The sequence below is a fragment of the Crocuta crocuta genome, unplaced genomic scaffold, assembly GCF_008692635.1.
Source record: "Crocuta crocuta isolate KB4526 unplaced genomic scaffold, BGI_CrCroc_1.0 scaffold222, whole genome shotgun sequence".
Classification (NCBI taxonomy): Eukaryota; Metazoa; Chordata; class Mammalia; order Carnivora; family Hyaenidae; genus Crocuta; species Crocuta crocuta.
Genome location: NW_027528806.1, coordinates 845,379 through 861,263, shown reverse-complemented (window position 1 = coordinate 861,263; position 15,885 = coordinate 845,379). Strand labels below are relative to the sequence as shown.

The window sequence follows — 15,885 nt, the reverse complement described above, 5'->3', positions numbered from 1 at the left end:
TTTTGAGGAACCTCCATATTGTTTTCCAGAGTGACTGCACCAGTTTGCATTCCCACCAACAGTGCAAAAGTGTTCTGCTTTCTCTGTGTCTTTGTCATATCCTCTCTTATGTCCTGAGTTGTTAATGTTAGTCATCCTGACAAGTATGAGGTGGTATCTCATTGTGGTTTTGATTTGTATTTCCCTGATGATGAGTGATGTTGAGCATCTTTTTATGTGTCTATTAGCCATCTGGATGTCTTCTTTGGAAAATTGTCTCATCATGTCTTATGTCCATTTTTTCACTGGATTATTTGCTTTTTAGGTTTTGAATTTGATAAGGTCTTCATAGATTTTGGATACTAACCCTTTATATGATAGGTCATATTCTCCCATTTCATTGGTTGCCTTTTAGTTTTGTTGAGTGTTTCTTTTGCAGTGCAGAAGCTTTTTATCTTGATGAGGTCCCACTAGTTCAATTTTGCTTTTATTTCCCTTGCCTCCAGAGAGATGTCTAGTTAGAAGTTGCTGCAGCCAAGGTCAAAGATATTGCTGCCTGTTTTCTCCTGTAGGATTTTAATGGTTTCTTATCTCACATTTAGGTCTTTCATCCATTTTGAATTTACTTTTGTGTATAATGTAAGAAAGTGGTCCAGTTTCATTGTTCTGCATGTCATGTCCAGTTTTCTCTTCATTTGCTGAAGAGACTGTCTTTTTTCCACTGGATACTCTCTCCTGCTTTGCTGAAGATTAGTTGGCCTATATAATTGTCCCAAACTGGAAGCAGGTCAGATCTACTTACAGGAGACGGGATCAAGTGGAACATTCACATAATGGAATACAGTTACAGCAGGGACAATGAATGAATTACAGCTACATGTCCTGGCACAAATATAATGCAGAGGGACAAAAAGCTCAATTCATGCATTGTTCATAGTCTTACCAGATATTATAAAATTAAAACTAGGACCAGATGCCCACTTACCCATGTCTTACATCCAAGCTGTCAGTTCTAAAGACCGAGAATTATATCCTATTCATATATGAACCCACAGAACCTAGGAGAGCACCAGACATAAAGAATGTACTCAGGGCACCTGAGTGGCTCAGTTGGTTAAGCGTCCAACTTCAACTCAGGTCATGATCTCATGGGCTGCGAGTTCGAGCCTCACATCAGGCTCTACACACTGACGGTACAGAGCCTGCTTGGGTTTCTCTCTCTCTCTCTCTCTCTCTCTCTCTCTCTCTCTCTCTCTGTCCCTCCCCAATTCATGCTCCTGCCCTCTATCTCTCAAAATAAATAAATACACATTTAAGAAGAATACACTCAATAGATAGTTGTTGAATGAATAAATTCTGAACACAAAAATGCATGCCAGAAACCAGACCCTATATTCCTAACCTAGAATACCTAATGCCTGAAATCCCAAACTCTGACCTTACCTGCCTGGACCTCTTCCTGCCATGATACCCCTGTAGATGTTAGCATCTGAACTATCTAACTCGTGCTAATTCTCCCCTTCCCCAGCCTCCTAAAACCATACTTCCATCTAAAACCCACTCAGATCCTAGTGTGATATGTTCTCGACAAAAACTTCAGATAAAGGAACTCACCATTGTCAGTAAAATGAACTTTGTAAAGATTAATAAAATGAACTTTTGGGCCATATTGATAAGGGACCCACTGTGAAATTCCTGGGCACCTTTCTATATGGGAAATAAACACAAGTAAAGGGACACATTTTAGAGGAACATAATTGATTCATTTTCTCTCTTGAACTACTAGAGCATTTTTAAAGTATGTCTTTTTTTTTCACTACCAAGGGTGTTCCTGCCTTGAACATTATGAAGGAAGAACATCTGACACAAGTAAAGGTGGTCTTTCTTGATATAATCACAGTAATTCAACCTCAAAACACCAACTGACCTAAGTGTGAGGGGTACCTTATTGTGGGCTAATGGCATGGCCACAGTCAGTTAAGTCCATCATCTCAGCAGGGTAATGTGGTATAAGAACACTACAATTACCTTGTTTAGCAAGACCAAGTACATTTCAGTAAAGCGAGATTTTTAAAATCGAAATGTTACAATTGTTTTAAGAATATTCGCAAGCACATTAGATCATTCTTGGATCTCTAGCTGTCATTTAGGCACTAAATCATATTGTTATCTTGGGAAGGGAGATGCTCACAGAACAATTGACACTTTCTGAACTTCTAGAAAATGCACATTTTTTTTCTTCCTATCAATGTTATGTAGGCAAAAGGCTAGTCTCATCTATTTGGCTATGAGTCACTCATTTCATTCCAATGATTTACTAAATTTCTAGTTTGCACCTTCTACTATGTTACATATGGTTTGGGAAGGGAATTCCTACTCCAATGGGCTTTCAAGACTATTGATAAAACAAGATTTATTTATTCAAAGAAGACATAACAATAAACATGAGGGAGTATAAAGCCCAGGGTATAATAGAACCTTGACTTCTAAGCTTGGCTAACTTTATAACAACTACTGTCTTGATGGCTTTGAAAGTTTACTCCCTTAGCCAGGGCACCTGGGTGACTCTGTTGGTTAAGCGTCTGACTTCAGCTCAGGTCATGATTTCATGGTTTGTGAGTTTGAGCCCCACATCAGGCTCTGTGCTAACAGCTCAGAGCCTGGAGCCTGCTTCAGATTCTGTGTCTCCCTCTCTCACTGTTCCTCCCCTGCCTGTACGCTGTCTCTCAAAAATAAATAAACATTTTTAAAAAGTTTTTAAAGGGGGCCCTGGGTGGCTCAGCCAGTTGAGCATCTGACTTCAACTCAAGTCATGATCTCATAGTCCGTGAGTTTGAGCCCCGCATCAGGCTCTGTGCTGACAGCTCAGAACCTGGAGCCTGCTTCAGGTTCTGTGTCTCCCTCTCTCTCTCTCTCTCTCTGCCCCTCCCCCACGCATGCTCTGTCTCTCTCTGTCTCAAAAATAAATAAAAATTTTTAAAAAATTTTTTTAAGTTTTTTTTTTTTTTTTAAGTTCACTCCCTTCTCTGAATCACATTGCATCTTTGGTGAAAATAGGGGCCGTATTAGACACTCTTAAAGTTACTTCCAATAGAGGCATTCCATTCTAAGTGTGAGGTTTTAAGCAAGTTTAAGAGAATATTTTTTAGAAGATGTGTGTGGAGAAATTCACAATGCAAAGATTGCTCCAAGTAGGATTAATCAGAGAAGGTTCCAAAGTAATGGTAAGCCTCAGGGTTGGTGGGGAAACACAATAATGAAATGGTATGACAAGTGCCATAGCTGAGGTATTATGCGTGACCTAATGGGGATGTGACATTTGTGAACCTCTCTTTTCCTATGCATCCCTTCTGCCTTTGTGACTAAATACATGCCATTCTCAATTCATTATTAATCAACTCTACCTCAAAAGAGAGGTGTTCAAGGTGGCTGGATGAGGATTAGCCTAACTCATTTCAAAGAGCAACTGTGGCTAAAGAAGTGATTCTCCAGGCAAGTTCACTCACTGCCCTAATCACTCTCTGCCATAGTGATGACCCAGTGATCTAAAAAATAATAAATCACACACACAAAGTGTTATTCCATCATTCAATCTGTAATAGGAAGCAGGATAGTCTTCAAGTGATGAGATCAGAGCCCTAAAATTTCACACTGAGACTAAGTTATCTGGATTAGTAATTTAGTCAATCAGATCATCTAGAAAAAGTATCTCCTCTCAGTTCTTGCTTGAAGGAGATTTAGACAGTAAATTATCCAATTAAGGACACAGTTGGAATTGCTTCCTAAAGTTAAAGAATTTAAGCAGAATTTTCATGTACAGGAAACATTATAGACTCAAAATTTCTTATTGTTTACATACTTTGCTAAGATTACGGAAGAAACTCCAAGGAAAGTTACCATCTATCCCAGGGCCTGCGTTAAGTCTGTAGAGAAATTACTCGTGCCCTTGTCCTTTTCTTCTCTTGCCTGCAAAGCTCAGGTTCTGAGTCCTCTCACACCATGATCAGAATCCACCAGCTCTAATTCCTTCACTATCTATCTATTTTGCCATTAAGGTCCATGGTTTCCAAATCCTTAAGACACATAAATAATATTATGGATTCCTTTTGTTAACTGGCCCCTTGGCTCATAATTTTCTTCCTCTAAAGAAAGGAGAAATTATACAATAGTTAAGGAAATGTCCCAATTTCCAGTGGTCCTTTTTGCATAGATTATTATCTTCTACAAATCAAAGAGAATGTGAGAATTGCAAAGAAATAACTTGGGTCAGTTCACCTCTGAAAACTACCTGAAACTGTTTAGTACAAGGCAGAGAGGACCAGTTCAGATCACTCCAGGGAAGGAAACATTTGTCAGTGAACTACAAACAAAAAAAGGCAGCCAAAAGAAGCTCAGATCAATTCATTATCTGATGAATATCTGTTGATATTACTTTCAGTTTTTCTTCACACATCATTATCAGTATCATCAAACATTTAAAATCTGCCTTCCAAAGGTAGATATGACAAGCAGTTGGTAATATTCCACACTATCACTTTACTAATACTAAAAATCATTGTCTGTAATTTGAACTATCTTCCTCTAAAAGTTTCAAAAAGTAAAAAAAAAAAAAAAACAAGGGCACCTGGGTGGCTCAGTCAATTGTCCAACTCTTGATCTCAGATCAAGTGTTGATTTCAAGGTCATGAGTTCAAGGCCCAAATTGGGGTCCACGCTGTGAAGCCTACTTAGGAAAAAAAACAAAAACAAAAAAACAACTCACCATTGTGTATATCATGTGAGTATCATCAATTAATGTGGCAAGAATGTAGAAGATGCCTTCTGTCCTTCCCATTAAGAATATGAAGAGACTATAGAGAAGTGAAATTCTATAGGGGCACATACTTTGTGGGAACAGAAGAGAGGGGGAGGAAATAACAGATTTGAGTAAGAACAAGTCATGGTGTAATAAAACAATAATAGAACCAAAACAAACTCCTCAATGCTTTGAGGAGATTTAAATCACAATACCCTTTAATCCGCATGTTGGTTCCTTCTGCTCTGGAACTCTCTGCCTCTGCATCCTGTAAATGATATGTGGGTGGTAAGCTCCCTCAGCCAGTGGATGATTTTTGACAGGCTCAATGAAGAAGTCTCCATGCGGTAGATGGAAAAATCCAGTCTGTAAATACACATAATGCAAAGGTCTATTTAAATCAATTCTGTCTTTGAATCAAAGACAATTAGTAAAGTGAAAATTATATAGACAACAATGATCCCTAAAACTCATAAAACCAATGCTTTTATAGTCTGCCATTTGATCTCACAGAAAAGCTACACATAAAGAAGTTAATGAGATGCCTTTATAGGCATAGTTATTCAGTGTTTTGGGGTCATAGATCCCTTTGAGACTCCAATGAAAAAAGCGTGCCTATATACATGTACCCAAAATGTGGCACACAATTTTGCAGGTTTATCTTCCTGCCCCTAAAGCCCATCACTGGGTATCGAGGAATCTTAAATTAAGAACCTATGCATTGCCCTGTTATGGAGTTGGTACCTATACTCCATACTCCACTGACAATTGTCTGGAACATTTACCTGTATGTGGGTAGCCCAGCCTCATGTTCGTAGGGCTACTTGACTTTAAGTGTTTATGCCATTCCGCTCTCAAGGAAACAAAGAAACAGAATGCTGAGTCCCTGATCTGAGACTGAGTTTCCTGGAGTCTACAGTGCAAAGTCCTCTATCAGTTTCCAGGGGAAGGGGGCCACTCTCATCTCACAGTTATGGGAATCAGAGATATGCTGGAGAATGCCCATCAATGAGAACTTTCTGGAGGTCAGGTCTAGAAGTGGTATATGCCTCAACTCTCTTTTCTCTTCAAGAAATTGTCTTAGTGCCCATTTGAGATTGAAGCAGAGTGATTATCAAAGAGACCACCAAATGCCAAATAGAAGCGAGGCAAGATTTTATTTACGGCTGGGCCAAACCTGATCTCCTGATCTCATGGAGAAATGCAGAGAATGGCCGCAAACAAAGATGGCGGTGAGCTTCTATGGACTTCAGCAAGGCAGCATACGCCATTATTTAGTTAACCAATTATATTGTGACAGTCAGGTGTTAGTTTTGGCAGAGACCTATCAATTTTAAGTTGTCTTGAAATACCAACCGTAATTAGACTTTTGAGAAGCCGTGGGGGTAGTGACTATGTGACAGACCACCAGGGTAGAATGGTGATGTGGTGTTCTGTAACCTTTCGTACAGGTGTGGGTGTGGTCAGCCAGAACAGGGAAGTACAAGCTTGCTAAGAGGACTTACAGAAGCAGAAATAGTATGTTAGTATTTAACTGTGCTTGAGGTTAACCTACAACACAGATGTTTAGAAAACTCCTTTGCCAGTGATCTCCTAAGATGGACTTAAATCGAAGGATCTGAATTTTATATAAATGAAAAAAAGAGCTTGCCCTAGAAGACTTGCCTAAGGCATCATATTGAGGTGATCGGGAGCTCAGACTCTGGAATTAAACTGGGTTCAATCCCAGCTCTTTCATTTATTAGCATCATGACCTTAGGCAAATGATTTGTTCAGTTTTAGCTTTCTCAAGTGCAAAATGGAGATAATCAAGGTTGCTATGAAGACCAAATGAGTTAATGTATACAAAGCTCTTAGAAGAGGGCCTGGCTCATAGTCTCATTAACATTAAGCTCTCTCCATATTTTACATCATTTCATTGTATGGAATCAATATAGCCATTCAGTCAATGATAAGTTTTCAATAGTAAACCTGGAAACCCTGGAGGCTTAGGGAAACTGTGAAAGCCTGCAAGTTCAAGCCCCTCACTGTACCTCAGCAAGCCAGGGCTGCCCTGCTCTGCAGACAAGTCTGAAGACCCTCTGAGCAGCCTCCATAGTCAACAGGCAAGAGGGGCTCATGAAGGAGGCTACTCTCTATGGACAGTCCCTAACTGGGATGTCTTTCCAAAATATTTGCTTCGTTAGACCAATAACATAACCAGATCTTAACACAAATCTCACAACTGGCTTCTCTGTCTTGATTACTGGCTTTAAAATATCTTTAATAACAAGGGGAATAGGAAAAATGGCACGCTTTACTGGGAGTCGTAAGAACAGCTGTGTGACTTTGAATAGGTCACCCAGCCACTAAAACAGAGGTGATGGCTACTACCTCATGGGGCTGTTAGATGAACCAAATGAGCTAAGGCTCAGAAAAAGGCCATGCATAGTGCTTTACAAATGCAGGGTGGTAACGTTTTAACTACCACCAAAACAGCCTGTGTTTTCCTGTGACTTCCAATTGCTGAAACTCCTTTCTTAGGAGACATGACATTCTTCTCAGTATCTTTTTCTGAGGAAACCCATGGGATTGGAAGAACGGACAATGTCCAGGTTGTAGGAAAATAGCTGGAAACAGACTCATGCAGTGCTGAGACTGGGTTTCATTTCTACACTGAGACAAAGAGCAGGGCACGAGAATGTGAACCTGCTGTTGATAAAGCTCATTTGTTCCACAGAAACAAGAACTCAAGGACTCGCCAGGGAAAGCTGATGTGGGGTCCCTTTGTGCAACTGCTGTCAACTTAATACTGATGTCCTTGAATAGAAAAAATTCACCAACAAGAAGGATTTATTGGTCTTTCTTTAGCCTCACATTTTGGACTCAGGTAGTACAGAAGAAACAAATGAGGCTCCAGTTGAGAATATATAAGTATTTATGAGTAACATGAATGAGAATGCCTGCAAGCCAATCGCATTTTCCTAAAGGCTTACTTTTATCTGCATTCCTCCAGGAAGCCAGCATTGCCATCCTGCACCCAGAAATCACCTATTCGGTCTAAATATTTCTCAGAAGCTGGACGATGACCTGGGAGAGCGGGCTGACTCACCAGCTGGAGGGGAAGCAGGACACCTGCTCACATGCACGGACCCCATGTATGTGTCACACAGAAGGAGATGGAGAGACACCCACTGGTTTGGAGGAGAGTGAGGTGGAAAGATTTCCTAGCTGAGCTCTGCACCTCCTCTCTCCACCATCACATACACCTAGATCTGTATACAACTGATGTCTGGGTGGCTCCAGTTTATTGGTCTCTTCCCACCTAACCAGAGCCAGGTCATGCTAGAAGAACTCATCTATGGTTTTCTTTCCAAACGAAATACTGGCTCGATGCTTTCCTGCAGCCCAGTGCCCAAGCGAATCACCTTCTATTACCAGTTCTGGATCTGAACCAAAAAAGACACCTTTTATTCCAATCTTCTCTGTAACCTGCTCACCTTCCTTAGATCCTTAAAGGAGAATGGGAATGGACTTGAAAGAAGTATATAACTCACTGGGGACTTGTATGCTGTTCCCAGAAGAACCAAGGCAGAATGAACCTCAGGCAGAAGCTCAAAGAAGACAAATTTGCCCTTTCTCTCCATTGTCATCTATGGATAATATCCCCCTCTCGGCATCCTGTAGTCTCAGCACCCCACTAACTCCCTTTTGGAAGTAAACTCATGTCCTTGTTTTAACTAAGTTATAAATATCTGTGAATGCTTCCTGAGGCTCTTCTGAGAATTGTTTTAAATAAACTTTAATTTGAAGATTTATAAACATATGGAAAGATATACAAATCACAACTGTAAAGTCCCATAAATCTTTCATAGATGGAACACCTAAATGGAGAAACAGAACATTCCCAGCAACTGAGAAACTCCCTATTCCTTTCCAGTCAATACCATTCCCCAAGGGTAACCACTGGTCTGCTTTCTAAGACTAATAAATAATTTCAAGCCTATCTTTATTTCTTTACAGGAAGCATTACGTGACACAAAAGAAAAAAATGTCTACTAATTGATTTCAAGTGTTAGAGACTGAGCAATGGAAAAGATTTTAAGGCAGGTAGATTTCTTAAAGCCTATTAAGTCAGACTCTTCATTTTGCTTTCTACTTGTCAGGAAGCCCAGCTCGTGGCCATGAAACAAGGGGCTGAGCCACCTTGGTGTGAGTCAGCTATCATTGAACTTCTACTACTCTCTGTGAAAGAAAGGTGGGGAAGGACCTTCACAGAATCTTTAGATCCAATTTTTTTTCCCTAGTCTCAGACTGAGAATAGTTGCCTACAACCTCTTCTCCTCTGCCCATCAAAGTGTGAGTCATCTTGATGTAACTGACACCATACTTCGGTTAGTGCAATGATTTGGGTCCAGTGGGAAACTGGCAATGTCTAATAAGGAATCTGTGAATGGAGTGTTCTAGAATCACACAGCCTAGACACTCTGAAGAGTCACCTAATCTGTGCTGGCACGCCATCCGGTTTTACCACAGGTAAACCCTGCAGACTGAAGAATACCAACAATGGGATTGTAAAAGAAGAGAACTACCAAATCAGTTCCATCCCTCAGGACCCTGTGTAACACAGCTCAAGGGGGTTCTATCACATAGGGAAAAGCTGTGACTGTACCCCCTGGAGCTGTGCAATAGAACAATGCTGCCAAAAGCCATCGACCTGTCCTGGAAAGAAATTCCTTTTCATTTGAAAATTTCAGAAGTTATCGGATCAACTTTTTTCTCCCCACGGTGACAAAGACAACATGAGCAACAGAATGGTTTGGGATGAAGAGGTACCCAAGATATTCAGTTACAGTGCATGAATCACTGGAAAAGATACCACCTGTTCCCCATTATAACACACAAGAAAAGGCTAAATATGCGCCCCCCCAAATCATCCTTATTGATTATCAGTCTGTATCTATATCACTTGGCCATTCCAGTGCTAAGACCTCTAAGAGGGGTAGGGACTCCTACCTCCAAGGCTTATAATGCAGCCAGAAAGGCAAGATTTAATATACAACATCCTCAAGAAAGGTATGTATTTGGTGAGGGGTACCTCCCTGGGTGCTACAGATTCCAGTGCTGGGATTCAGCGAAGATGAAGACCAGTGAGGGTGAGAGCTTTTAGAGGGCAAAAATAGAAGACCTCATTTCCAGTCACAAAACACTTGGCAGAGCCCTAAAGCCATGACAGAATTATTAACTTTTTTTGTTGCTGGTCTGCAAGAGGCAGAGCATCTTATCATTTAATATGTAACCAGGACCCTAAGTGAAAAGTCAAGAGATGACAGAAGCCTCAGAATATAGATGTAAGACCACTGAGAAGATTCCCACAGGAATATGCCACCCTCTGCTGTGATCCCAAGAGCTCTCTGACATGCCTGCGTGGATCCAAAGGGGAGAGTGACTGGTAACGACATAGATTCATGAAGATTTTGCATATTAGTCTTGACAGCACTGGTCATTCATGTGGTTTGAGGAGATAAAACTCAAGCCAGGAAGACATTCCCTGGTGCATCCAACCTGGTAGTTACTGTATATCAGGCAGATATTGTATCAGTAGAGATCTGGTCCCTACCTCCTGGAACTGTGGCCAAATAGAACCTCCTGTGATGTGGAGATGTTATATGTCTGCACTGTCCAATTTGACAGCCACAAGCCACACTTAACTTGATTTTTTTTTAATTTTTGAGTATAATTGACAGGTGTACAACATAGTGAGTCAGTAGGGCTATACATTATGCTATGCTCACCACAAGTGCAGTCACCATCTGTCACCATACACCGTTGTCACAGTATCATAGACTACATTCCCTATGCTGTATTTTTATTCCTATGACTTATTTATTTCATAACTGGAAGCTTATATCCCACACTCTCCTTCACCCATTTTTCCCGTCCTCCTATATATAATTTCAGTCATATGTAGAAACTAAAAACAAAAAGTTACACTTTTTCAGTGTAACTTATTTCACTTAGCATAATATCTTCTAAGGTCTCTCCATGTTGTCACAAATAGCAAGAAATCATTTTTTATGGCTGTGTAATATTATTCTGTGTGTGTGTGTGTGTGTGTGTGTGCACACATGTGCATGCATATGTGTGTATATATCTTTATCTATTCATCTATCAATAGACATTTAGGTTGCTTGCATATCTTGGCTATTGTAAATAATTCTGTAACAAACAGAGGAGTGCATATATGTTTTCAAATTAGTATTTTCATTTTCTTTAGGTAAATACCCAGTAGTGGAATTATATAATCATAGAACAAAGTTGGACGTACCACAATTCTAGATTTTAAGATACACTATGAAGATGTATTAATCAAATGGTATGGTACTGGCATAAAAACAGACACCCAAATCAATCTTAGAAATAAACACTTGCTTATAGGGTTAATTAATCTATGACAAAGAAGTGAAGACTCTACAGTGGGGAAAGACAGTCTCTTCAATAAATGGTGCTGGGAAAGCTGCACATGAACATGCAAAAGAATGAAACTGGACCACTTTTTAACACCATACACAAAAATAAATTCAAAATGTATTAAACACCTAAATGTGAGACCTGAAACCATAACAATCCTAGAAGAGAACACAAGCAGCAGTTTCTTTGACATTTGCCATAGCAACATTTTTCTAGATAGGTCTCCTCATGCAAGGAAAACAAAAGCCAAAGTAAACTATTGGGACTATACAAAAATAAAAACCTTCTGCACAGCGAAGGAAAATGACCAACAAAACAAAACGGCGACCTACTGAACAGGAGAAGAATTTTTCAAATGATATATCCAATAAGGGTAAACAAACACATAAAGAACTTCTACAACTCAACACCAAAAAAATATACAATTAAAAAAATAGGGAGAGGGCTTGAAAACACATTTTTCCAAAGAAGACATACAGATGGCCAACAGACACATGAAAAGATGCTCAACATGACTAATCATCAGGGAAATGCAAATCAGAACCACAATGAGATATCTCTTTAAATGTGTCAGAATAGGTACCATCAAAAAGATAAGAAATAGTAAGTGGTGGTGAGGACGTGGAGAAAAGAGAATGCTTGTACACTGTTGGTAGGAATGTAAATTGGTGCAGTCACTGGGGAAAACAGTATGGAAGTTCCCCAAAAATTAAAAGCAAAACTACCATATGATCCAATTTTATTTAACTTTAATTATTATCTTGAATTAAAACAGTCACAGGTGGTTAATAGCTACCATATTGGACCCATATTTCTGGAAATGGGTTGACTAACAAAGGAAATCCACAACATATGGATATACAGTGATGAGGGCTGTCATCAAGGCAAATATGAAGACCTGCTTTAAGAGAAAAACAAACAAATGTGACATTTCACTATAACAGTTTGTTTTTTAAGATCAAATCGATCAGGCGCCAGCTTGGAAACACCAATGTACACAGACTTTAGAGAATTGAGAGAGAGAGAAGTGGGTATTAAAAAAGTACAACATTTGCCAAAATCAAAACGATTCATCAGGAGAAAATTTGGCAGGAGAAGGGCTGTGTGGGGGGCTGCCATTGTCCTGAGACCAGAATGGAAGGGGTGTGGATGTCGTAGCAGGAGCCTGGGACTGGAGTCGTGATCATACAGAATTGGAAGCCAGATTCCACCTCTAGAAGGAATTGTCCCCCTGGGAGCCCTGGAATATCAACCTACGTGTCCTCACACCTCTCCCATGCTCTTGGAGAAGCCTGCCACAAGCCTAACATACAAAAGACCACATCCCACTCACTGGCTGGCAGCTTAGAGCCGAAATAGTAGGGAGGAAAATATCCCTTCATTTAAAAAAAGCTAATGAAATGGATTCCAAAACAAATGTAAGATCAAAAAGTTATGACAGGGTTTAATAGAAATAGCATGAGCTGTGTGATCTTGGTCAAATTAGCCAAAACAGGGAGCCCCAGTTTTCTCATTTGTAAAGTGAGGCAATATCTACCTTCATTTGCAGAGTAGTATCTATCAGAGATGTCGTGTGTAAAGTTCCCAGCAGAAGGCTTTATCGTATTTTTGGTACTCAATAAATGCACTGTAGCTCGTGCTGTCATAACATTGTCCACAGTGAGCACAATATAAAGTGGTAATGAAAGAAAGTCTCTCAAGTCCACCTGCTTGGTTTGTCTCTTAGCTGCTAGTAACTTAACTTCTCTCTGGGCCTCAGTTTGCTCAACTGAAAAATATGAATAGTAACAGTAATGTGTTAACTTATTACGTGTGTATTAAATGAGTCAGTAGAAAGCAACTGGATGAATGTTAGCACATAATAAGTGCCTAATAACTGTTAGTATGATAGGGAATCTATGTGAACAACTCTCGGAAATTATAATGGAATAAAAGTACTTAGTTCCATGAACTTCTCTCTCACACCGTCTTCAGGGACAGGGCGGGAGCCTCATGAATGAGAGTGACTTACAAAATGGTCATCAGCCCTGAGCAAAAAGAGAGCTGTCAGAGAGTCAAGGTCATTTCTGACTACTTCTCTCCCTCTCTCAATAATCTATCAGAAAAATATTCTGTTTCTCAGAATTTCTCTATGGTTTTGCCTTTGCATGTGAGGAGGGGCAGCTCTAAGCAGCAATCCATATTTGTCATCACTGGAAAATGAGAAGCCCAACTAAAAAGAAGTGGGAGAAAATTGCCAGCATATTGGAGGCCCAGGAAACATGTTATCAGGGAGAACAACAGGAGAGAACCAGCTTCGTAGAAGTGAAAGCACTTCCTCCCATGGGGAGCAGAAAACCATGATGGCAGATTTAGCCAAGATACAGCAATAGTTTTGCATGATGCCCCAGCAGATCATCCTTCTCAGTCCAGAAACCATCCTCCACTCTAGGGATACAAAGCCCCTCCTGGGTGTGGAGAACATGGTCCCGGTTCTGCTGCCCTCCCTACCCCATGATGGTCAATAATCCCTGGATGGGAGTGCTCCCACTCCTGGAGGAAAGAGCAAAGCAGCCAGCCAACACTGTTGCTATGGCCACCAAAGCCATTTTGGTCTGAAACACAGCATTCCAGGGATGTTTAACTGTGGCTTAGAGCCAAAGGTGGATGTCTTCTCTGGTGGCCTAGTGATGGGAACCGGCAAACCATGAGGGAATGTGATAGAAGTTAGTTTCACTAAGCACCACAGCAGAAAAGGGGTTAAAAAAGGAAGAGGAGGTCTAGTGTGAGATGTTTAGATCCTCATTACATCTCTAAAATAAAAAGACTAAAAAAAAAAAAAAAAAGATTTGCCTTCCCAAGGGTTCTTTCATTAAAGAATAAGTCAACACTCACTATCTCTACTTTCTAAACTCCCCTGAAGTCACAAATACAGCAGAACAGATTTTAGTTTTTTGTAATTCCCCACTGCCCTGTAAGAACAGGTCAAAAGTAACTAAGGTTTTTGGCTGAGGACACACAAAATCTTCTTTCTTGGTAGAGCAGAATTTCACATCCTTGAAGACAACATTAAAGCGGTAGGAGGAAGGGAACTAGCAGCTGAGAAAAGTCCTAAATGACTGTGTTTGAGAAAGAAGGGAGTAGGGGCACCTGGGTGGCTCAGTCAGTTAAGTGGTCTCCTCTTGATTTTGGCTCAGGTCATGATCTCAAAATTCATGCGTTTGAGCCCCAGGTCAGGCTCTGTGCTGACAGTGAGGAGCCTGCTTGTGATTGTCTTTCTCTCCATCTCTCTCTGCCTCTCCCCCACTTGTGTGCATGCTTGCATACTTTCTCTCTCTCAAAATAAATAAATAAACTCAAGAAAGAAAGAAAGGAAGGAAGGAAGGAAGGAAGGAAGGAAGAAAGAAAGAAAGAAAGAAAGAAAGAAAGAAAGAAAGAAAGAAAGAAAGAAAGAAAGAAAGAAAGAAAGAAAGGAGGGAGGGAGGGAGGAAGGAAGGAAAGAAGGAAAGGAAAGAAGAAAGAAGGAAAGAAAGAAAGGTGTGGTTTACAGTCCCGGAAATAATCCAGGTGTAGACAAAGCAGCCCCTGGAGATGGAGGCACTGGAAGGGAAAGGACCCACCGAGGATCCAAGATGCAATGATATCTTCATATGAGAAATGGGGAATGCCTACTTGATAGAGATGTTATAAAGAATGAAGGAACCATTGTGAAGAAGCACCTATTACAGCAGTTGGCACATAGCATTAATTTAGAAATAATAGTGGCTTTCTCTAAAATCAGAGAATCTTATCCTAAGACTCTTCAAGGATTCAATTTTTCAGCTGATCCTGGAACTATGTCCTCAACTCCATTCATCCACACCACATATGCACTTCTACCAAGGAGAGAGAAGTTCTTAAGGTAGCCACTATTGCTAAATTATTTTAACTATTAGAAATCCTTTCCCTCTGTGGTGTTAAAAAATATATGTCTCTATAACTCCCACCCATCATCTTAGCTCTGCCTTCTGGAGTCATAGCAGAGTATGTCTAGTATCTTTCATACATGGCATCTATGTAAACATACTGGATAGCATTTATCAGACACCACTAGGATCTTTCTTTTCAGGGAACATATTTCCATTTTCTTCAACCTTTTTTTTACTTCCTGTGGTGCCAATCCACCTGGTTAACCTCCCTGCAACCATACTAGGGCTTGTCAATATTTCTCTTAAAATGACACCATAATTGGGCATTGAGGGCCCAGCAGTCCAATGCCATCAACTCTGGAAAAATAAAATAGTGGGAAAAGTATATTTTTTTCCCTTCACAATAATCTAATTCTTCAGGGAAGAAATCAGTAAGGTAAAAATTTGGTCCAATAAAGGACTTACTTCTTTTACTAGTGCTTAACCAAAAGATCTATTTTCTCCATGGTATTATGTGGGGTTCAGGAAATGCACTCTAGAACTGAGCGAAATACATCGTGACACCACTGAAGACAGAGTGTCTCAGTGCTCGCTGATGTTTAATGATTTTTTTTCTTCAACAGGCCCTGAACTGACCAGACACTGTCTTCATTAGAGTTTGATTTCCCTGCATTCTGACCGTCCCTTCAGCATCCGAGAGGAGGAGGCCTGTAAACAGTTTATGATAGTGCTGTTTGGGGTGTGAACACACCGCACCAAAACCAGCCCTCTGCA

The 15,885-nt window shown here is 40.3% G+C and overlaps 1 protein-coding gene across 3 annotated transcripts in view; it reads right to left on the bottom strand.

Annotated features, from left to right (window-relative positions):
• Positions 1-15,885, bottom strand: part of ADAMTS12 (ADAM metallopeptidase with thrombospondin type 1 motif 12) — a 286,228-nt gene that overhangs the window by 177,950 nt on the left and 92,393 nt on the right. For all 3 annotated transcript variants that reach the window (XM_077755824.1, XM_077755825.1, XM_077755826.1), the window contains exon 3: positions 4,990-5,140. In XM_077755824.1, the coding sequence (XP_077611950.1) occupies positions 4,990-5,140 (151 nt within the window). The remainder of the gene's footprint in view (positions 1-4,989; positions 5,141-15,885) is intronic.